At 45.6% G+C, this 21432-nt stretch overlaps 5 protein-coding genes and 1 long non-coding RNA gene across 11 annotated transcripts; 5 read left to right on the top strand and 1 right to left on the bottom strand.

The window, feature by feature from the left end:
* Nucleotides 1–966: 966 nt before the first annotated feature.
* On the bottom strand, nt 967–7773 carry LOC6493518 (large proline-rich protein BAG6). 4 transcript variants are annotated; one of them, XM_014908936.3, is made up of 11 exons: nt 7205–7773; nt 7008–7125; nt 6736–6938; nt 5887–6678; nt 5247–5826; nt 5021–5134; nt 4254–4820; nt 2771–3328; nt 2551–2702; nt 2235–2495; nt 967–2161 (listed from the first exon to the last, which is right to left on the bottom strand). In XM_014908936.3, the coding sequence occupies exons 1-11, from the start codon at nt 7268–7270 to the stop codon at nt 1820–1822; spliced, it is 3753 nt and encodes a 1250-aa protein (XP_014764422.1). In that variant the 5' UTR covers nt 7271–7773; the 3' UTR covers nt 967–1819. The 4 variants fall into 4 exon arrangements, with proteins under 4 accessions (XP_014764422.1, XP_014764421.1, XP_014764419.1 ...); XM_014908935.3 differs by having other exon boundaries at nt 2771–3745; XM_014908933.3 differs by lacking the exon at nt 5021–5134 and having other exon boundaries at nt 2771–3745.
* A 1958-nt stretch (nt 7774–9731) lies between these two features.
* On the top strand, nt 9732–11469 carry LOC26515591. 2 transcript variants are annotated; one of them, XR_001408919.3, is made up of 3 exons: nt 9851–10205; nt 10326–10577; nt 10639–11469. It is a non-coding gene; the product is annotated as an uncharacterized LOC26515591 (long non-coding RNA). The 2 variants fall into 2 exon arrangements; XR_004310947.2 differs by having other exon boundaries at nt 9732–10577.
* A 501-nt stretch (nt 11470–11970) lies between these two features.
* On the top strand, nt 11971–12688 carry LOC6506421 (pupal cuticle protein C1B). The gene has a single exon (XM_001957874.3). The coding sequence runs from the start codon at nt 12038–12040 to the stop codon at nt 12617–12619; it is 582 nt and encodes a 193-aa protein (XP_001957910.1). The 5' UTR covers nt 11971–12037; the 3' UTR covers nt 12620–12688.
* A 1627-nt stretch (nt 12689–14315) lies between these two features.
* LOC6506422 (metallocarboxypeptidase A-like protein MCYG_01475) lies at nt 14316–15753 on the top strand. Of its 2 annotated transcripts, none has more exons than XM_001957873.4 (2): nt 14316–15087; nt 15140–15753. In XM_001957873.4, exon 1 carries the CDS (start codon nt 14332–14334, stop codon nt 14938–14940), a length of 609 nt encoding a protein of 202 aa, XP_001957909.3. In that variant the 5' UTR covers nt 14316–14331; the 3' UTR covers nt 14941–15087; nt 15140–15753. The 2 variants fall into 2 exon arrangements, with proteins under 2 accessions (XP_001957909.3, XP_044570664.1); XM_044714729.1 differs by having other exon boundaries at nt 14969–15087; nt 15140–15749.
* Nucleotides 15754–16621: 868 nt separating this feature from the next.
* LOC6506423 (zinc carboxypeptidase) lies at nt 16622–17870 on the top strand. The gene is made up of 2 exons (XM_001957872.3): nt 16622–17348; nt 17413–17870. Exons 1-2 carry the CDS (start codon nt 16639–16641, stop codon nt 17783–17785), a joined length of 1083 nt encoding a protein of 360 aa, XP_001957908.2. The 5' UTR covers nt 16622–16638; the 3' UTR covers nt 17786–17870.
* A 1010-nt stretch (nt 17871–18880) lies between these two features.
* LOC6506424 (cytochrome P450 4d8) lies at nt 18881–21431 on the top strand. The gene is made up of 4 exons (XM_001957871.4): nt 18881–19058; nt 19906–20359; nt 20428–20987; nt 21047–21431. Exons 1-4 carry the CDS (start codon nt 18902–18904, stop codon nt 21394–21396), a joined length of 1521 nt encoding a protein of 506 aa, XP_001957907.3. The 5' UTR covers nt 18881–18901; the 3' UTR covers nt 21397–21431.
* The last annotated feature ends 1 nt before the right edge of the window (nt 21432 follows it).

Below are 21432 nucleotides of genomic sequence, written 5' to 3' on the forward strand. Positions count from 1 at the left end.
GAATGCCTAAATCAAAGGAATACCCCCCACTTTATAGAGGATTAATTAGATTCTATAATGGATCTATCATATATGAAATGTTTAGGAAAATGGAATTTATTTTTTTCGCGGTATAGGAGCGCTGAGAAATGTTTTTAATTATGACGTTCCGGATTGCTTGGGATCTCGGAATGCCTGGTTAGCAGCGATTGAATGAAACCGGCTTGTTTAAGGATCAGCGGCAGCCCAATTGAGATTGGGCCAAACATTTCAGAACTGCAGATGAAAATTTTCCATTGGCGCCAGAAAAATACGAGTGCAGCTGGAGGGACAAAGAGACGGAGGGATCGTGGAGCCATGCATCAAAGTCCGCTGCCTTAATTTATTTCAAAGTTCTGGGCCTGTTACCCATGCCTGGGCATGCATAATGAACCAGGGGGCGCCTTAAATGCGCTTGCCGCAAATTCCGCACATTCCCGATCCCAATACCAATACCCATCCGAGTTCCAATCCCCGGACGACCACTTGCGCGTGCCAACGATGTCTCCTCCATCTCCATCTCCGTCGCCACCTCGATTCTGGTCGATGTGGCAGCAATTAATCATCCGGCTCTGCCACATCCATGTCCCATCTCCATGCTGGCTGCCATCTCCGATGGAACCTTGGCACGATTGGGTTTTTAGGGTCGTCTGAAAGATTAAAGAAATTACAAAACCGTAAGGATCATAACTGTATGCGGGGTTGCACTTCGAATTTTTTACTTTCACTCTCGAGGTTACAGCTTTAGTTTCTCTAACAAAATTCTTCATATTTTTCTTATTAATTTTCAATTTATACAACAGTGCCGACTGACTGACTGACAGATTTACAATCCTGGCACGCACTTTTTCGCATAACTGTTGCTATTAAAAATATACTTCGATTACGTAGCTAGTCTATTTATAGAGTCCAATCATTTCGAGTAAATATTTAAAGAAAAACCACAAATATTAATAATTATTATTTATTCATACATATATGTTCTCCGTTTCTTTGCTCGTTTTCGATATTTGTCGGTTTATTTTTTCGTTCCACCTCATAAATATTGCCAGCATTTTTGTGTGACACATTTTTGTGTTTTGATTGCAGGTGACAAGAACAACGATCGGCTTCGGCTTCGGCTTCGGCTTCTCTGGTTATTAAATAGGATGTGATGTGCTAGATTGAATTGGATTTGATAGGCTATAGGCCTTTTTCTTGTAATCTCCTGATCATCCACTTGAGCCCATTTCCTCCGCCATCCCACATTCCAGAGCCATCGTCATAGGCAATCATGTGCCATTGGCCGACGTCAATTGAGGCGCTGGCCAAAATATTTGGCTGGAATTTGGAATTTTCACTGGCTGGCTGTCGTCACGGCTCCGATCTGTCCAACACGTCACGCGACACGGGGACGCCATCGCCATTTGGAACTTGAAATTGAAAGCCAATCGCTTTCTCAGGGGCTTTCTCTCCTAGATCCCATTATTTAGGGCCATTTAGGGTTAATAAGTGTGTTTATTTTAATCCTTTATCGCAGCCCCTAAGCTGTCTGTCTGGGCCCTGCAATTCGTGTCCCATAGTGTGTGTGTTGGTGTGAGGGTAGTGTATATATGATTACATATCAGTTGGATATTATTATTCTATATAGGGCATAGGATTTATCTAAAGATCCTCTCCAAGTGCTGGTCTCCAAGTCGCCTGCCTCATCGTCGTCGTTCGTTGGATTTAAACAAGCTTAGCTATTAACTAAATTAAATACAATGCATTAAAGTAAAATGTACAACAAGCAGCACTAGTTGGCCAAGGGCTCCTTGGTTCTCTACTTCTGCTCGGCGAACTTGGTCATCTGCGGGTACTTGCTGGGCTTGTAATCGACGTCCTGCTTGATCCGCTCCCGCACACTATTGCGCACAGCATCCGTGTATGAGGCCTGAATGGCGGCGTCGTGGGCAATAGAACCGATCACCGAGTCCGTATTGATGGAGGAACTGCTGGTGCTTCCATTAGCACCCAGACCGGCGCTCTGGATGGCCCGCTGGACGCCACTAGCAATCAAGCACTCTACACTAGCTGTCGGCTTATCCGATTGGATAATCTTGCGGCGCTTGGCCGACATTCCGGATATATAGGCATCGGAGTAAGGCTGCTGGGGGCGATCGTTCTGCAACGGGAAACGTTGATGCCAATTATAGACACCCGTTTCAATTCATAAATGGACAATGGATGATACCCACCTCAGTCTGGGTCTGCAAGTCACGCGTTATCACAGGCAACCACTCGTTGGGGAAACTCATGTGCCAAGGTTCAGAGCCCACAATCACGGCGGGCAGGGGGTCTGCTGCTACAGATGCTCCAGCTGCTGGTGTGCTGCTGCTACTGGAGGAGGCCACATCGGCCATTTCCACGTCAGTGTCGAGAGCCTGCTGCTGCGGTTGTTGTTGCTGATGTCGGTGCGGCTGGAGATTAAAAGGCAGAGGTGGAGGCGCCACAAAGGGCTTCAATTATAAAAGTTTTGGACTGCAAGTCACTGCAAAAAGCCCATGTACTTACTTCTGTCTCACCCGAAACTGGTGCGGCTGGAACGGTGCGCCAGACAAGGAACTGAGTTGGGGAACTGCAGCCTATCAGAATAGAATTTTCGTCGATGGGGCTTGTGGGATCAATGAACATGCACAAGAACTGAAAGGTTTCATTGCAGAAATCTGCCACGAAAAAGTTCAAAAATGTACTGTCTTATATATCTGGATAGTTATATCTAAAGGTTACTTACTGGACCGCAGTGGGGGGCTCCACAGGCGCATTAACTGGCGCCAGTAGAGCTCGGTATTGAGAGCGCCCAGGCAACAGGTTAGGACGTCGAAGAGGCGCAACCGAAAGTATCGACAGATTTCCTTGAGCCTGCTCTCGAACTGTGCCCCCGACACAGTGCCCGGAGCTGCGCTGCAGAGATCAATGATTTGCTCGATGTGGAAACGGAGAACGTTGCACACTGAGTCCCGGGAGTTGAACTGCGGCCGCTCGTACTGCGTCAGGAAGACTAGGCTATCGCCGAACCACTCCAGAGCGCGATCGAGAGCCGCTGGTATGGTCTGCTCGTTAATGGGCGCCCCGGCGAACAGTCTGTCTTTGAGGAAGGTGCACAACTGGGTGCGCAGATTGCTCGACTCGGCGGCGGGTTGGGATGGAGCAGGATGGGGCGCAGCACTGATAACGGGCGTCGACGGAGCAGTCTGGGATGGAGCAGCTGATGGGTTGGCGGCTGGGGCCGGGGTGGCCGTTGTCACTGCCACTCCTTCCGGGGCGACTGAGGCGCTGCTGCCTGACGAAGCTGTTTGCGCATTATTTCTCATATTAATCATAAAATTAGCTAGGAGGGTGGGAAATTGTCTGGACAGGCGGTGGTGGCCGGTGGTATGGATGCGGCCCCGCCGTATCGTCGTCAGGCCACCCACGCTGGTGCTGCCACCACCAACGAGGGCCGTTCGAATAGCCGCTGCCGCCTGCCGATCGCGATGGCTGTGCGATACTCCCAAGGGGCGAACTCTCCCGGCTCCGGACAAGGCCCCGCTGGTGCTGCCACCACCAACGTGAATCAAAGTCGGGGTCTGCGTCTGCGAATGCAAAAACGCCTGAGCCCAGGCTGCTGGCCGGAGACTGTTCAGCTGCTCGCTAGCGGGTCGCAGGCGCCGCGCCGACCATGTCGAACGTACGTTGGCACCGCCACGGTGGATGCGATCAGAGGTGACTAAATGATGATATGGATAGAATGGAAATTAATGTCAGAGACGGAGGCCAGTCTTTAGTCGAATCGATACGGGTTTGTGTGTGATTTGCTTTAGAGAAATGTTAATTCTGTTCTATCAAGTAACTACTATCTCTTGTCTTTATTAAAAATTAAATTAAATGGATAAAGGTTTAATTTTTTTTTATTAAAACAGGCTATAGGCTCTAAGCTATTCGAAGCCTTTTTGGTTACTCCATTCCTCTAGTCTCTGATTACTCCAAAGAATAGTTGAAACTTTATTGAAACTATTTTAAAATCAATGATTTGGCTTAATTTTCGAAAAAAATAAACAATCCTTCATGCTATTGGGCCATATTGTGACTAAGATTCGACTCTGATTCGATTGACTGTGACTTTCCATCTCTGTTTGTGGTGCGGGTGCGGGTGCGGATGAAGGGATGTGCGAGTGGATCGTGGCGGTGGAAGTGTACATGATATGGTGCTTCTAAACCTTCTAAACTAAACTCACCAGGACGAACTCCGGCCGAGGGTGTCGGTAGCACGATGGCGGTGCCCACTGTGGGTGCTGCGGTGGTGGTGCTCCGATTGTTGTTAGAGCTGCTGCCGGAGGCGTTGTTATTCTGGGGTTCCGGCTCCCGAATGTGATGGCTGTTGCAGGGTAGGAAGCGATCAAAGGCCGTGTGCGTGGGGGCGATGCGGCTGCCCCAATTGTTGTTGCCGCCGATCTGAATCTGGGGCCGCGAAGTTGAGCGCGTTTGGGTGGACGTGGTCGGCAATGTATTGGCGCGCTGTTCTCCGCTGCGTGCGCCGCTTGACGTGGAAGCTGCGGCCGCTTCTCCGTTCCCAGCTGGTGGTGGTGAATTATCGGCCGAAGACTCCTCCGCGGCAGCAGAAGCTGGAGGAGGAGCAGCAGCAGCAGCCGTCGAAGGCGGACGCACGGCGGCGGTCATCACGTGTACGGGCAAGTTGATGGACATTATGTTGGGCGAGTTGAACTCCACATGCACGTCGTTTGTCTCGTTGGTCGCCCTGTTGACCACTGCCTGGATGAGGCGCGCCATCTCCAGCTGGGGATCTGCAATGCCAAATGCGTTAGCGACTCTTCAAACAGCCAACAGCTCCAGGCGAATATTAGAGGGGTTAGGATTAGGCGCTGAAAACCAACTAGCAACGAGTGAGTATATTCGAACGGGGGTTGCAAACGAATGGGTGATCGGAATGGGTTAGGCTGCATGACTGAGTCGGAAAAGGATCAACTGAACAACCAAAACATACTGGGCGGTGGCAGGGTTACTGGAACATAGACACGCAGCCTGGGCGGAGCTGCTCTGGGCTCTCGATCGTTGCCTTGATCAGGAACCTGATCAGCACTCTGATCGTGATCGTGATCTAAAAAGTCATTCTGATTTAAATCTGTTTCTCATAAGAAATTTAAACTTAAAGTACGGCCCGAATGAAGTGCAAAGAATGTAATATATAGGTCGGGGGATGGCAGTCTCACCCATTTCGTGTGGTCGTGGCTGCGCCTGTCCGGGGTTAACTGCGTTCGGTGCCACCATAGGCTCGTCCACGGGATCCTCCACACGGTCGGTGGCCATTCCGGCTAGACCGGCAGCTGCAGCAGCGGCATTGGCAGCACCGGCCGCCATTTCAGCCGCTGCTCCAGCGGCCCTGCTGGCAATCTCAGCCATGGCCGCTGCGCTGCGGCTGGCATCGGTGGCAGCCTGCAGATTGGTGGCCTGCGGCGTGGTGGTTGCACTCGAAGTGCCTGCCGCTGGAGGAGCAGCGGTCGAGGCGGCTGCTCGGTTGGGCGTGGCGGCATTGGCTGCTGCCCCAGCCCTGAAGGCCACCTCGTTAAGGAGGCTCGGTGGTGGGGCCAGAAAGTTGGGCGCAAATATGTTGTTGGAGCGGATGTAGCCGCTCTGCTCCACAAGGATGGGTCGGCAGGTGAGCACCCGCGGTCCTGGCTGCGAGAGGTCCAGCATCAGGTCAGAAATCGCATGCTGGGCATGGGAGAGGTAGTGGAAGGCCTCCGAAACGCGGTCGAATATCCGCTGGGCATTCTCGCGACCCGCGGTGTCCTGTAGGCAGAGAAGCATAAATGTCAAGCACTGTTTTCACGGATTGGAAGTCCCACTTACACTTTCCTCAAAGGCAGGATCGTTCTGGAGAATGTCATAGTAGCGATCCACGAACGGAGACAGACGCGTCTGGGTATTGCGGAAGTGCTGAATGACCTGGGCCAACACTTGGGGACGAGTGCGGCGCCTAGGTCCTGCATTGACAGCACCTTCTCCGGCAGCTGGAGCGGCTCCTGCCTCGCCACCCGCTCCTGTGGCTGAGCTGCCAGCTGCTGCCGGGGTGGAGGCTGAAACAGCAGCACCAGCAGCCGGTTGGCCACCAACGGCTCCCTCAACATCCACCTCTGGTGTGGGCGTAGCCGAACGGTCTGAACCCCCGTCGGCAGCCTCGTCATCGGTTTCAATCACATCCTCTATAATGACAGTGGCGGCTGTAGTCTCTCCACCGGCTTCGGTCGCAGACCCGGAAGGTGCTGCATCGTTGGCAACTTCGCCAACCCGTTGCTGGGTGGTTTCGCCGCTCTCATTGGTGTAAACCGTGGGCAGTTGGACCACAGTGTAGTTGCGAGCTCCGGTACGTGAGAGGGCCGCTGTCACGGCATCCTGGACCATGTCAATGATGTTGTTGTTGCGAGGGAGATCCGTTGAGGAGACGCCCACTTCGACTACAGTGGATTCCATGGACCAGCGGCCACGTTGAAGGATATCCAGGGACTGGTTGTTCAGGCCCACGGCGGGATTCTCCAGATAAGCGGCTATGTTGGCGGCACAATCGATCATGTGCATGGCCACGGTGATGCGGTTGATGCAGAAGGACGACGAGTTGGGATAGCGATTGGGGGGATTCCGTGTCTGAGAAGGAAGAGGTACTTTTAGTTTTTACCGGAGGAGGATGAGAGCTTAACCTACTGTTGCAACAGGACCATTGTTCACAGGTATGGCCATTGTGCCGACAAGCATTCCATCCAGGGCGCGGAAGTACGGGGATGTCCGCATTCCAGCCTGCGGCCGGTTGCGGAAAGTGCGCATGGGCTCATCGTTGTTGCGGGAGTTGGTGCCGCGCTGGGAAAATGGTGGACGCTCGGCCACATGGAGCACCTTGCCGTCCACATCTACAAGAGGGGTATACAATATATGTATGTAAATGTGATAGGACGCGTCCACTGGCAGGGATGACTCACCATATTCCTTAACTTGCTTCTCGTCAGCTAGAACCCTGCCCTGGTAGATAATCCTCTGGTTCTCGGCGGCGATGTTGGTCTTCTCGGCAATCTGGTCCTTGAACTGTCGAATAGTGATCTGGAAGAAGGCACACATACGCACATATATAGAGGCTTCTAGACGCTGGGCCACACAACCTCAAAGATTCGGGCATTACCTCATTGTCGATGCTGAATTCGTGGGTGCGGGCATCTAGGGTCTTAACTTTCAGGTTTATAATCATTTTTGCAGTCTGAGCGCAACTTTTTGCACAAAATTTCGCTTTCCTCGCCGTGCAAAAAAAAAAATGAAATGTGACAGCGGTCGGCGGGGCGCGGGACACTCGGTTTCGGCTGTCACTTTTCGTTTCCACGCAGTTTTTGCGTACAACTGCAGCTAATACCGATCGGCAAGCACCGAAACTACGAATGGACTCGAGGCGAGCAGTTATTTAGTTAAAAAGCGGCGGCGAAGGTTAAAATTCACTGGAATTTTTACAAAGTGTCTACTTTGGCATATGCAACTATCTATTAATTAATATCTACAGGCAAAAATATCGCTCAAACGTCAACAATAAACACCAATTTTCTATTCCAACAGCCAGCACTCTTCCTCAAGTTAAACGTATTCGATTCGCAAAAACCAAGGTGGATTTTGTGAGGTTGATATTTATTGCTGAAATTTTATTTAGTGCTGGTCGACCACTAAGCTTAGAATCATCGTTGGAAATATCGATGCATGCAGTTATTGACGGGGTCACACTGCCGCTGGCCAGTAGGCTTGGTCACACTCCACCCGATGAAAAATTGGCTTGGTTCCAACCAGATCAGAACGTATTTATTCTCTTTCAACAATTCTACAAAACATTAATTTCCCTAACTTCTCAGTTATGATATTTTTCGATTCTGTTGAGCCCGTTATGGTTGCGATAAGGCGACTATCGATGTCACTGGTTGATAGTTTACCAACACTGTTTCGTTCTTTGGCGGGCTTTTCGAAATTCCGGATAAAAGTTTTAAGGAATAAGAATAAATTAGCCAAGAGGTGGAAATTCTCTGGCAAGAGGTGAGGCAGAGTCTCTAGAGATGGGATGCCTTGTATTCCCTCCTCCTTCATGTATAATCTTGTGGGTAAATTCGAGATATGAACTTAATAAAAACGTTTAAAGGACTGCACATGAGGGTTACAACCTCCATCCACCCTGAAAATGCCAAATCACCAACCTTTGCTCCCTTTGACTGCATCCTGTGGGAATTTTTTCGGCACTGCACATGAAAAGCGGCGTTTGAATAATAGGAAAAAGAAAACACGGAAAACTGGGGAAAGTCGGCCAAGACGCTAAGGTGGGGGCAACTTTTCGCTTTGAATATTTAAGCGGCGCTGTGGCAGCAGCAGAAGGTGGTTCAGCAGGGGCAAAGTCAACCGCAGCTAACACAATTTTTCGCATACCCCTTGCCAGAAATGTGCGGAAATTTGATTTAATGTCTGCGATTGTGAGCCCTTCTTCTAAGGCCCCAAAGTGATTTCGACGGGCACTTGCCTTTGGAGATGCGATAAAAATCGGAGATGGCAGATTTTTGGGTAATTTTTTAAATTTTAAGGTAAAAGGATAAGGGATGGTTGAAAAACTACACAGCTTATTTAGTAAAAGTCGTATTTAGTTAATAAATTTAGTTAGTTCTGATCTCCCAAAAAAGTTAGGCCACTTTTTCCTAAGAAATTATAAATAATAATTATAGAAATTTGTAACAAACTCTTCGCAGCCCAAGCACAAGTTTTACAATTTACAAATTGCTCTTAAATGGGCTGTAAAAAAGTTTTAATGAGTTTTCCACGCAGCAGCCTCTATATCTAAGTACTGTGTATATATTTTTTCCACCCCCGCCGCTCTTGTCAACGATTCTGTTTATGCATTTTCATTTTCATTATCATTTTTCCATTTTTTTTTTATTTGGGGGCCACTACTCCCAGTTTTCCGTTTTCCATTTGTTATTACGCGAGCATTTTCCGTTACTTTTCATTTCGTTTTTCCCCATTTTTGGTCCTGTTTCCGAACTTTTCGCCCAAACAGCGGGCGTGTCATTATTTTTTTGTTGGCGGGTCACAGGGAAGGTGGGAGCGAAGGTCGCTTAATGAAATTATATCAATCGAGGCGATCAGCCAGCCACCCCTTAAGGTCCTGACCCTGGCAGCTGGCAAATGACATTTGCTTTTTCCAATTGTTAATATTTTCATTAAGCATTAAGGCATTTGAATTTCTCCGATTGTGACTCGTAGTCCTTTCTTGTAAACCGGAATCGGAATCAAGTTGAACTCCCGCCCATCCGCACGGCATGATTCCATTTCTAATTTCGGTCTGGTCAAGAACAGGACCCCGGAGCAGGTCTCACGTCAAATTAAATCAAGCAAGCTAATATAAAGAAAATTGAAGCCAAGTCCCCTTTGTGCCATAAAGCACCGAGAGCAAAGGAGCTTCCTCAGTATTCAGTGGGGCGGTGGAGGTGGAAGTGGAGCTGGGATGGAATGGCTTCTGGTGTGGGCACAGGGCTTGTGTGGTTGCTGCTGATTGGCAATATAACACCCAAGCATTCATACAGGACCATCTTTTATTTTAAGGGATTAATAAAAAAAACTTGTTGTGTCTATTTATTTATTTAAAAATTATATATAAATTATATAATATATATTATTCTTTTCAGAATAACTTACTTTCGAATAGTGTTGAAGAGAAGAAATAGCCATGTAGCTATGACTTGCTATTGCCAGTAAATAATTTTGAGCTGCTAAATGGCAACTGTGCTGGCTCATAAATACAAGCGCCAACTAGAGCTCCAACCGAGCTGGCCGAGAATTTATTGGCAACACTTAATCTAAGCTGTCAATGTGGATGCAACAGTAGCAGTACCAGCTCCAAATAACAACAACAACAGTAATTGGGGGAAACTATCGTAATTGTCGGGGATTACGGAAAAAAACGTAAAAGTGCAGAACGGCACGTGAATGCGGCCGTTACGTTCAGAATTGGCCAAAGTGAAGAAGTCGTAAAGTTTTAGTTGCATTCCGGCTTCTTGGCCCTCGAATGAGACGCTTAATTTATGTTTCAATTCCAATTAGCCAACGAGGCGCTGGCTTTTATGCTACTTTTCATTTGTTTCGCTCTCATATGCACTGGAAAAAAGGTATACTGTTGTCCAAACTTTCATTGTTTGCTTGAAAATCTTATTTCTTACTGTGTATTTTGGTAATTGACTTTCGGCCTGGCCCTGACGCGTCATTTGTAATTGTATATCAACACGAAGGATGAGGAGGAGGAGTCAGGGGTCGTGGGAGAGCCACGTTTATTAGCCATGGCCAAATGCAGCTAATTGAAGTTCAAATTGCGTTGGCGCAAGAGTCGAAGAGTCGAAGAAAGACGGCCAAAGGCGTCGAAAGGCCAGGGAAAAGGAAACCGTTGAAATGTAAGCACTCACATGTGATTCCTGTCAGTTCAATAAATCGTTAAGTCAGACGACAACGCAGACGTAAACGAAGACGAATCCACTTAAGACCACGTAAGAGCCAAAAATAAAAAAAAAAGAAGAAATAATTCGAAAGCCAATTCAATACTCACAGCACACAATCGGCTAAGAAAAGCAGGGCCGATAGCCAGGGAAATAAAATCAAGCATAAATGCAATAATACAATTTATGTGCCAAATTTCATGAGGACCATAATGGACACACCCATGCACACCTTCTGTCCTTCTGCCATGATTTCTTCAGCACATATACGGAACCAACAAAGGTGACTTTCTGAAGTTCTCCTCGCAATCGATGTAATCGTAATCACATTTGGCGCCGAGATGTTGATGCCATTTGATATTTACGAGTGTGTGTCCATTTTCGTTGGGCTGAACTTTTCCAGCACCGTCACTCCGGTCGAGGCAACAATGTCCCAACACTTGGCCGAGTCCCATCCACCTCTCGGCCCTTCTATCATCATCCCCCATCCTCGTACTGGGCCAGTCTCCTTTGGCAAGTTAACAACATTTGCTTGACGTTTGCCAATTGCATTATGACTCAATTGTGAGTTGAACGATTTTATGGACGAGCTGCAGAATCAGAATCGGAATCAGACACAGAGAGGCAACTTCAAGTCGAGTGTTGGTCCATTGAGAATGAAACGGAAACGGAAACGGAAACGGAAACAGAGTCTCTTGCCGGATAACTCTTATTGTGGCTTCAAAATGAGTGGGTGTATTGCAACATCTGTGACAATGTCTAGTTAGAAAATGTAACCCTTCAAAGTTTGAGATTTTAGCTTTAAGATTTTTTATATTTTTTAAGTTATAATAAGCTTAACCTTAAACCTTTAACCAAAAGTCATAGAGTCTTCTGAAGAGTCACTTTACTTTATTGGTGCGAAAGCCAGAAATAAACTCACAATCAGGTGGAATATAATATATACAATGTTTATGTTTATTTACTTATCAGAAACTGAGGCACTTTAAATTGAAGAGCATGAAGAGCAGCCGAACCCAGAAAGCCGAAAGCGAAAATGCATTAACAATTTTCCAGCGGCGTTAATGCATCTCCGATGGGCCATAAATTGCGCTGGCCTTTATGGAGGTTTGGTTGTTTGGATATTCGGATGACCGTGAGCCCAGCACTTGATGGCACTTCTGCGGTGAGCTGCTGCGAGGAAAGAGTACTATCGCTGCCCCGGAATGCGGAGCAAGTGCGGCGACCTCAGCCGGGTTCGGGAGCATTATGCAATTGCGAGAAGTGTAACTAGGTCGTCGACACGCCCTTTCTACGGACTGTTGGCTGTCACTCCGAGCCGGGGCAATTGTGAATTGATTTGCCACGATCGAGGGCTAGAGAAATGGATTTCTGAAAGTCACGCAAAGCTGGCCGAAAGCCACAAACAAGTTTGCCAGTGCGAGGGCGATTATGAGTAATTGCTGGCCTATATATGGTCCGTTGGCTAATCCAGTCAGCCACAGTTACCGCACTTGCCCCACAGAATCAACATGTCTCAGTTCCTCAGCCTTGCCGCCAGCCTGCTGCTCCTTTTGGCTCCCACATGGGCAGGAATCATCGCCCAGCCGGCCATCAGCTATTTAGGAACTGGGGACGAGCACGCAGTGGCCCACACCCAGCACAATGTGGTGCGCAGCTTCGATGGCACCGTCTCCCACTACGCCAAGTCGGTGGCTACACCTTTTTCGCAGGTGCACAAGCAGGACACCAGGATTAGCAATAATGTCTACCAGCCGACGGTGGCCAAGGCCTTCTCCTATGCCCCAGCTTCGACTCCTGTTGCGATTCACGCCGAGCCCTCGAATCTGTTCACTCAGGCGACTCCAGTGGCTCCCGTTTACCACCAGCCAGCTTATGTCCAGGCTCCGGCTGTTTACCATCAGCCTACCCATGTGGAGGCTCCGGCTGTTTATCACCAGCCAGCTCATGTCCAGGCTCCGGCTGTTTACCACCAACCTGCTCACATCCCCAGCACCGTGGTGGGTCACCAGCCCGCTGTGATCCACTACTCCCCCGCTGAGACCGTGTCGCACATGAGCTTCGATGGATTTGGCACTCACTACGGTTTCTAATTGCTCTCTAAGTAATAGTCTATTATATAAATGTTTAAGTATTTGTTTCAATAATAAACAATAAAAGAGTGTATTATAATCCTTATTCTATTCCTCTGATGATCAGATTTCAGTGGAGCCCCATTCATCTTTGTAATTGCTTCCATTATCAACATCGCATCATCATGTCCATTCCACTTGAAAAAAAGGGCTTCCATTGACTCGTTTTCTCTTGGATTTCCGCTTATCACCCACGTCCAGAGGCAGCGTAAACAAATCATAAAAATCCACAGAAAGTGCACACTACAAATAGCCCCAAGTAGGACATTAGCTGGGCTCCTTACAAGGGTTCGTGCTTTTCAGCTTTTCCAAGTGGGTTGAGGACGTGATTTGTGCAGCGCAAACTTAAAAATCGGACATGGTAGCTACGTGACTCGCATTGCAATCCAAGGACCAAGGACCTAGGACACAAGAGCAGTGGAAAGGATCCGAAAAGGAGGCGCCATGAAATGGCAGGGCTTATGAACTAATAAGATTTTTCTCATCCTCGTAAATTATGCACATTGGAGGGCATCGAGTGTCGTAATCGAAGATTGAAATCAAATTTTTGCAGCCTCATTAATTTTACATAAAAAAAATTGTAAAAGGAAATTGAAAAGTAGCCACGTTTTTTTCCCATAGTTTTTGAAATGATAGCTTCATTAGCCAGCCATCAAAGTAATGGCCAAAATGATTACCCCAAAAAGCGGTCAGAAACTTGGCTCTGTCCAAACAAAATTGAAAAAGTAAGGCAAAGGCAACAATTTGCAAAAATGGAGCCATAAACTCTGCTTAAATGCAAAAAGTCCTGCATCCTCTAGGACCTCCAGAAGCCAGCCACCGCCCCTTCTATCTGCTGGCGATTCTATCCGCCACTTGAGTGCTAAAAGGCGCAATGATAAAATATTTTCCGTCCGTGGCAAGTAAATTTGTTGGCTGAAAAGTTGCAACAGCTAACAAAATGCAAAAGGGAGCAAAAATAAACTCGAGATGAAGAAAGGCCGAGCCGCTAGTTGTTGGTTTTTGTTTAGCCGTTGCGGTTAAAGTTTCCCCCATCCCGGGCCACTTCTCTGTCATCCACATCCAGGATCCTTCGTCAGAGGAAAAGTTGGCAAAATAAAAATGCCCAGTCAGACGTATTTATCAACATAATTACATTTTTTAATGGCCTTTGAAACCGCAAAATGCCAACAACCGCTAAGCGAGAAAAAGATGTTCTGCAAAACACAAGAAGTTTTATAAATGGGAGGATCCCATTCAAAAATTTTGAAAAATACATGCAAGGACAACATGGACCCCAACGATGGCTGTATCTTGGCCAATTTCCATCCGATTCTTGATCGGATACCTTAAACGATTTGTAGATAGATTCTCCATCATTCTGCATTAAAATCTAGAAACAAAATATTTTTTCGATTTTTTTTTTAAATTTCCAGGGGGCCCCCAGCGACGGCTTTACCTTGGCCAATTTCCATCCGATTCTTGAGCGAAAATTTATAATTTTTATAATTAGGGTTTTTTTTATTTAAGACTTTCAAGTGTTTTCGTTTTAGTTTTCGTTTTAGTAGTGAGTTTTACGATTAATTTTAGTATTTTTTGAACCTCAAGCAGAGGGTATCACAGAAAAATCTCAAAACAATTGTACTCTTGCTTGTACTCTTCGTTCTCAGCTAAAAAATTTCAGTATAATAAATATGATCAGTCAGAGCCAGTGTTTCGCATTCATTGGCACCGGAATGATGTGGCGCGCTCTGTTCTCGATCGCCTTGATCGTCGGAGTCTGCGGTTCTCATATGGAGGGACCATCCATTCGCAGAAGGGAGCTTCACGAACCGAAAATTAATTTGAACGAGTATCCCAGTTATGAAGATATAATAAAGTTCTTGAGGGATTTCGCTTGGGTTCACAGAAACCGGATCCATCTGAGAAATGTGGGACAATCGTACGAGAACCGGACGCTACAGGTGGCGGTAATTTCCAATGGGGACGGTAGACCGAATAAAAAGGTTATATTCATTGATGCCGCCCTTCTTGGGAGGGAGTGGCTCTGCCCCATCACAGCTCTTTACGTTATCCACCAATTGATTGTGGAGTACCAGACCAATTCGCACCTGTTGGACAACTACGACTGGATGGTACTGCCCCTCGCCAATCCGGATGGATACGAGTATTCCAGAAATATTGACAGCTACTGGGCTATTACCAGATCCCAAAATAATGAACACTGTTATGGTACGAAACCGAAACTTCAACTTCCTCTGGGGCGAGGGACATCCGGCGTTGAAGGATCCCTGCAGCGATGAATTCGCCGGCAGTGAACCTTTTTCCGCGCCAGAGTCGAGGACAGTGCGCGACATTATGGATGAGCTGGTGGAATCTAATCGTGGATTTATGTACCTCTCTCTGCAATCGGCCAATCGATCGATTTTATATCCGTGGATATATGAACCGTAGGTATTTATGTAAAAAGTTACTCTGAGACACATTTCATTTCTTTTTCAGTAATGCAATAAACAAAAATATAAAGCACCAGCAGATTGCCAAGTATGCCGCCGATCGCATACATAAAAGCACTGGTACACGGATTAAAGATGAACCCATTTACTTCTTCGGAAAAGGAACCAGCTTAAGCTACGCTTACAAATTGGGATTTCCCTTGTCCTTTGTATTTGATATGTCCGGAATGAATCGGAGTGGAGTGGATCACAAGTTCTTCCCGCCGAACGGGCTGATTCGCGAATTAGTTGAAGAGTCTTGGTTGGGAATTCGGTCGCTGACCGAAAAGGCGATGGAACTATCCTGCAACTATGGAACTATCCTAAGACCTACACGGAAACCTACACGAAAACCAAAACCTAAGCCTACAGGAAAACCAACACGAAAACCTACACCTAAACCAAAACCTAAGCCTACAGGAAAACCTACACGAAAGCCTACACGAAAACCTACATCTAAGCCAAATTCAAAAACAGATCAAAAGCAGTTAACACAAAATGTTACCTTACTTCGCTCTTCATCTGAAATCTACCAAATTGTTCCATTACTTAATAGCACAATTCTGAAACAAAATAAATAAAAAGAGAAAATACAAAGTATTAGTAAAATAAGTATAATAAACAAAGTAAGTATAATAAACCCTTGCCGTAAAATTTAGATGTATATTGTAAGATATATATGGGTAAGATATACATAGTTTGCAGATATCTAATATAATGGCCGATCTTTATAGCCAAACACCAAAGTTATAGAATTTCCCATCGAATCGTTATATGACTGCTGTAGGATATAGCAATATCAATAGATATTAAACAAACAGAAGGACATGCTATTATCGACTCAGAAGGTAATGCTGCTCAAGTATAATTATTTACTCAGAGATTCCTCCTTCACTGTGTTGCACACTTCCTACCTAAATCATAATACCCTCTCCTAGAGTATAAATACAAAAACATTAGCCTATTCTTGGAAACAAATTATTAAGGTTGGATGGGAAATATTTCGAATCTCTTTGTTCGAGTCTCTAATTTGAATCTCTTTGAGTAGCTGCTTTAAGATGAATCAGATTCTGATTAAAACTTTAGTTGAATTCAAAATACCATAGAAAAGAAATGAATTTAAAAATTCTGAGAAGAGATTATTTTTTTTTAATTATGGTATTTAATCTTTCAAGCTGAAATTATAAGCAGACGTATTGCATATCCTATATTGTAATGACGTTCATATATAATGAAGTCTAAGAAAATATTTGATCTTTGTTGTAAATAGACTTTACACAAAATAGGCATTTTTTTTTGGTTTATTTTAAATAAAAATGTGTGTATTGATTTTTTTATATGAATTATTGAGTTAATTAGTGTAAAATCTCAAGCCTAGCTGTTCGAGAGTATCACAGATAAGAGCCCAGTGGAAATACTCTACTCCCCCCCGTTATCTGCAAACCATGAAGAATTATGAATATGCTCTGCCAGAGTCAGTATGCCGTGATCACTTTTGGCGGAATCATGTGGCGAGCTCTGTTTGCGATCTTGGTAATCTACAGTTGTCATGTGGAGGGAGGATCCTTTCGCCGCAGCGGAGGGCGGCAGGAACCACAACTTAATTTGGATGAATACCCCAGCTATGAAGATATAATGAAGTATTTAAAGGATTTGGCGCGGCTTAACAGGAATCGGATCCATCTGAGAGATGGGGGACGATCGTACGAGAACCGGAAGCTGCAAATGGCAGTAATTTCGAATGGAGATGGTAGGCCGAATAAAAGAGCCATATTCATCGACGCTGCCCTTCATGCGCGGGAGTGGCTCTGCCCCATCACAGCCCTTTATGTTATCCAACAATTGGTAGTTAACTACCAGGAAAATTCGTACCTGTTGGACGATTACGACTGGGTGGTGCTGCCCCTCGCCAACCCTGATGGATACGAGTATTCCCGAAATGTTGATGACTATTGGCGCAATACCAGATCCCCCAACAATGAGCACTGTTATGGTACGGATCTTAACCGAAACTTCAACTACTCCTGGATCATGGAATCTTCGGATCTTAAGGATCCCTGCAGCGAAAATTTCGCCGGCAGTGGACCTTTTTCCGAGCCAGAGACGAGGACAGTGCGCGACATTATGCTCGAGCTGGTGGAGTCCAATCGTGGATTAATGTACCTCTCTCTGCACTCAGCCAATCGATCGATTTATTATCCGTGGCGTGATTATGGGTCAGTTTTAGCATTCAAAGTAGCTATGGAAAAAGGACCCACCAAAATCTTGTTCCTTCAACAGCGAACGCACCAACAACAAAGCAGAGCATGAGGAGATTGCCAAACATGCCGCCGATCGGATTTATTGGAGCACCGGAACGAGGATGAGTACGATGCCGGGTTACTTTTACCACGGAATGGTTGGAGGTATCAGCCTGGACTACGCCTTCAAAGTAGGCTTCCCCGTGGCCTTCATCTTCGAGATGTCCGGAAAGGACCAGAACGGAGTGGAGCACAAGTTCTTTCCGCCGAGCTCTGCAATTCGCGGACTGGTTCAGGAGTCTTGGTTGGGAATTCGATCTCTGGCCGAAAAGGCTATTGAAAAGTATCCGCCATCAAGGCCGTTGTGGCCACGAGCAAAACCAAAATCAAAATTTTGGAATTGGAATTGGTGAGGGTTTTGTTCATCAATCTGTAAATAATAATAATTTTGCTCTTTTGCTCAAATTTAAACAAAAAATAAATATTTACTTCAGGAATTCGGGTACTCTTTAAAATGTTGTTAATATTCTGCAGAATTCCAGGACCAGTCCCTATCACCTTCCCATTCCTTATTCGTTTCCCCATGCCTCAGTCATTACAATCTCCTGCATTACGCATACGCCCCGTTGTCTGTCGGCATATGATGTGAACGTGACTTGTACGCTTCGTTTGGACTGAAACAGGGCTGAAGATTGAGGGCTCTGCAGCTCTCTGGCGTATCACTCACATTGTCCGATACATTTCACATGCTGCAATTAATGCAACAAATTGCATTTTTAATATGCAACATTAATGTGGAAAATCTTTTTGTGCCGGCACAGAAGAGCATCTGAAACAGAAACCGAAACAGAAACGTAAAAAAAAAACAGTACGAGCCTTGAAAACGGTGGATTTTATTTATACCAGTCATTGTGAAAATTGAAAATCCACATTTGGTCTGCAATTAAAAACACTTTTCACTTCCATCTGCATATCGTACGGCGTCCGACTGTGAGTACTGTATATATATTTAAAATAATAAAATACCATGGAGAAGTCAAAGTTGCCTGACCCAGGAAGCTGCTGTTAATTAGTTTTTTCGAAGTCAGCCGGCAAACCCATATCCATCCACCCATCCCGCCGCTATCCAGACAGAGACCGGCCATCTATCTACCCGTCCATCTATCCATTTATGCAGTTTCCCTGGCCCGGCCCTCAAATGGAGGGACCCGTTGGCTCAAATGTTTTAATTTCCGCACGAATGTCTCTAACGGAAATTACTTAAAAAACAAAAGTAACAAAAAAGTGAGGAAAAAAGTGTCAATAGGGCTGTTATTATCATTCCTTTGGGCTGGAAATAATTAGCAGAATTACCCGCTTTTAATAGACCGCCTCATTTGCTTTTAAAGTAGAGTAGTAGCGTTAGATTAGCGCTTTTATCGCTCCCCGATTGCACTAAGAAGTCACATTTGAGTTCGAATCCGATTAGAGGCACGTCCGCTGCTCTCGTCGGATCGGCTGGCCAGTTCCGAGGCGATTCAGAGTGCAAAATGCTGCTGTGGTTGCTGGTTGCTTCGCTCTTGGCGGCCGCCTGGCTCTTCCATCGGGGGCAGGAGCGTCGCCGGAGGGCGGTTTCCAATTTGTCGGGGCCCTTCTGTCCGCCTGTGTTTGGTGCCATCCATCTCATGATGGGCATGACTCCAAAAAGTATGTGAGCATGGAAAAATAAATAAAATAAAAAGTGTCACTCCTTTTTATTCAGAAATCAGTAAAGAAACGAGTTATTTAAAAGTGAAATTTAATATATAAAAGCAGATTTGAAAAAACAGATGCAGTTATTAGAGCTCTACGAACTACAAACTTTTAAAATATATTTAAAAATATTAATCACAACAGCTGCGACTGCAGCAGATTCAGTTGAAAGTGCTTTTCGTGACTATTTTTGTTTTTATTGCCCTTGATAAGAAATATTTCTATGAAAATGTAAATATAAACAATTATTTTCTTTTGTTTACATTTTTTATTTAATATATTTTGTAATCTATGACAAGAATTACATTTTTAAAAATATTTATAAAAATATACATATTCTGATACAACCGGTTTATTAAAAACCGGGTTACTGCATTAAACACTAAGTCTTTAATAGTTCAATGTTGCAGATTTACAAAGCAGTTGTATTTTTTTTAACAATTATATAAAAATTTTTTAGTTAAGATTAAGTTAATAGAACTTGATAAAATATGGTATATATAGGTAAACAGTAAACAGTTTGTTGATTATCAAAGAATCTTTATCGAAATCTAAATATACTCCCCAGCAAAGTGTTTTGCCGACAAACATTTAGTTAGGATTAAAAAATTGTTCTTGTTTTCGTAGTTAATCCATTGCTGAATGGCATAAATGTTTCTTATCAATGCGAATTTTGTTCAATAAAAAATGGCAAGCTCTATGAACTTTAATCAAGTTTTTGCTTAATAAGGATAGATAAGGTTTTTAAATAGTATTTAAGTAATTAAGGTCAATAAGAATTCTTTTCCAATGCAAATTCTAGCATTCCTTAAAAAAAGCAAAGAGTATTATTTTCGATGGGGAGATCTTCAGCGAGTCTGGGTCTTCAATCGCCTCTTGATCATGAGCGCCAATGCGGAGTTCAACGAGCAGCTCTTAAGCAGCCAGGAGCACTTGGTGAAGCATCCTGTCTACCGTGTCCTGGGCCAGTGGTTGGGCAACGGCCTGCTCCTCAGCGACGGAAAGGTGTGGCATCAGCGTCGCAAGATCATCACGCCCACTTTCCATTTTTCCATCCTGGAGCAGTTTGTGGAAGTCTTCGACCAGCAGTCCAATGTTTGCGTCCAAAGGTTGGCTCAAAAGGCCAACGGCGAGGTCTTCGATGTGTACAAAAATGTCTGCCTGGCCGCCTTGGATATTATTGCGGAAACGGCCATGGGTACGAAGATATGTGCCCAGTCCAAGGAGAGCACTCCCTATGCAGAAGCTGTTAATGAGTGGGTATCTAGAGAAATATACTCCAACTTTTAATACTAATAACAACTAATGTTTGCTTATCTTGCAGATGCACCGCCATGATGAGCTGGCGTTTCATGTCGGTCTACCTCCAGAGCGAGATCCTATTCACACTGACCCACCCGCACCTGAAGTGGCGCCAGATGCAGCTCATCAGGACGATGCACGACTTCACTATCAAGGTGATCGAGCAGCGCCGCCAGGCCCTGGAGGAGCAGCAGAAGAGGTCCAATTTGACGGAAACTTCCAATGATGTGGGCTCTAAACAGCGGATGGCTCTGCTGGATGTCCTTCTGATGGCCACCGTCGATGGCAAGCCCCTGACAAACGACGAGATCCGCGAGGAGGTGGATACCTTCATGTTCGAGGGACATGACACCACCACCAGTGCCTTATCCTTCTGCCTGTACGAGGTGTCAAGGCACTCTGAGGTTCAGGAGAAATTGCTGGAGGAGATCTTGCGGGTCATAGGTACAGATAGTAGTCGCCCAGTAACCATACGGGATCTGGGAGAACTGAAGTACATGGAGAGTGTCATCAAGGAATCCTTAAGGATGTATCCGCCCGTGCCTATCGTGGGTCGTAAGCTGGTCAATGATTTCAAGTACAGTGAGTACTCTTTATGTAAACTGAATTACAACCCTTAAAAAATTTCAATATTTTGTTAGCCAATTCAAAGCATGGTGATGGTATTATCCCGGCTGGCTCTGAGATCATTCTCGGAATCTACGGTATCCACCGTCAACTGGACGCCTTCGCTGATCCGGAAAAATTCGATCCGGAGAGATTTGAGACTGGAGACCGTGTGCCCCCATTTCATATGATTCCATTCAGCGCTGGACCAAGAAACTGTATTGGCCAGAAGTTTGCCCAGCTGGAGATGAAAATGATGCTGGCCAAGATCGTGCGGGAGTATGAGCTCCTGCCACTAGGTGATCCTCTGGAATGTGTTGTAAATATTGTCCTCCGCTCGGACACAGGCTTCCAGCTGGGAATGCGAAAGCGAAACAATTCATAGAGGCTTTCTATTAAATAAAAAAATAAAAACCATAAG

Source organism: Drosophila ananassae, chromosome 2R (assembly GCF_017639315.1).
Source record: "Drosophila ananassae strain 14024-0371.13 chromosome 2R, ASM1763931v2, whole genome shotgun sequence".
Taxonomy (NCBI): Eukaryota; Metazoa; Arthropoda; class Insecta; order Diptera; family Drosophilidae; genus Drosophila; species Drosophila ananassae.

Excerpts from the sequence above, each read along its gene's own strand:
- LOC6493518 (XM_014908935.3), bottom strand. The coding sequence starts at position 7,270 with ATGATTATAAACCTGAAAGTTAAGACCCTAGATGCCCGCACCCACGAA. Across the intron at positions 6,679-6,735 it reads ACAATGGTCCTGTTGCAACA|ACACGGAATCCCCCCAATCG; the intron begins GTAGGTTAAGCT and ends CTTCCTTCTCAG. Across the intron at positions 5,827-5,886 it reads ATCCTGCCTTTGAGGAAAGT|GACACCGCGGGTCGCGAGAA; the intron begins GTAAGTGGGACT and ends CTCTGCCTACAG.
- LOC6506422 (XM_044714729.1), top strand. The coding sequence starts at position 14,996 with ATGGATGAGCTGGTGGAATCTAATCGTGGATTTATGTACCTCTCTCTG. Across the intron at positions 15,088-15,139 it reads TATCCGTGGATATATGAACC|TAATGCAATAAACAAAAATA; the intron begins GTAGGTATTTAT and ends TTTCTTTTTCAG.
- LOC6506421 (XM_001957874.3), top strand. The coding sequence starts at position 12,038 with ATGTCTCAGTTCCTCAGCCTTGCCGCCAGCCTGCTGCTCCTTTTGGCT.
- LOC6506423 (XM_001957872.3), top strand. The coding sequence starts at position 16,639 with ATGTGGCGAGCTCTGTTTGCGATCTTGGTAATCTACAGTTGTCATGTG. Across the intron at positions 17,349-17,412 it reads TATCCGTGGCGTGATTATGG|CGAACGCACCAACAACAAAG; the intron begins GTCAGTTTTAGC and ends TTCCTTCAACAG.
- LOC6506424 (XM_001957871.4), top strand. The coding sequence starts at position 18,902 with ATGCTGCTGTGGTTGCTGGTTGCTTCGCTCTTGGCGGCCGCCTGGCTC. Across the intron at positions 20,360-20,427 it reads TATGCAGAAGCTGTTAATGA|ATGCACCGCCATGATGAGCT; the intron begins GTGGGTATCTAG and ends CTTATCTTGCAG. Across the intron at positions 20,988-21,046 it reads GGTCAATGATTTCAAGTACA|CCAATTCAAAGCATGGTGAT; the intron begins GTGAGTACTCTT and ends ATATTTTGTTAG.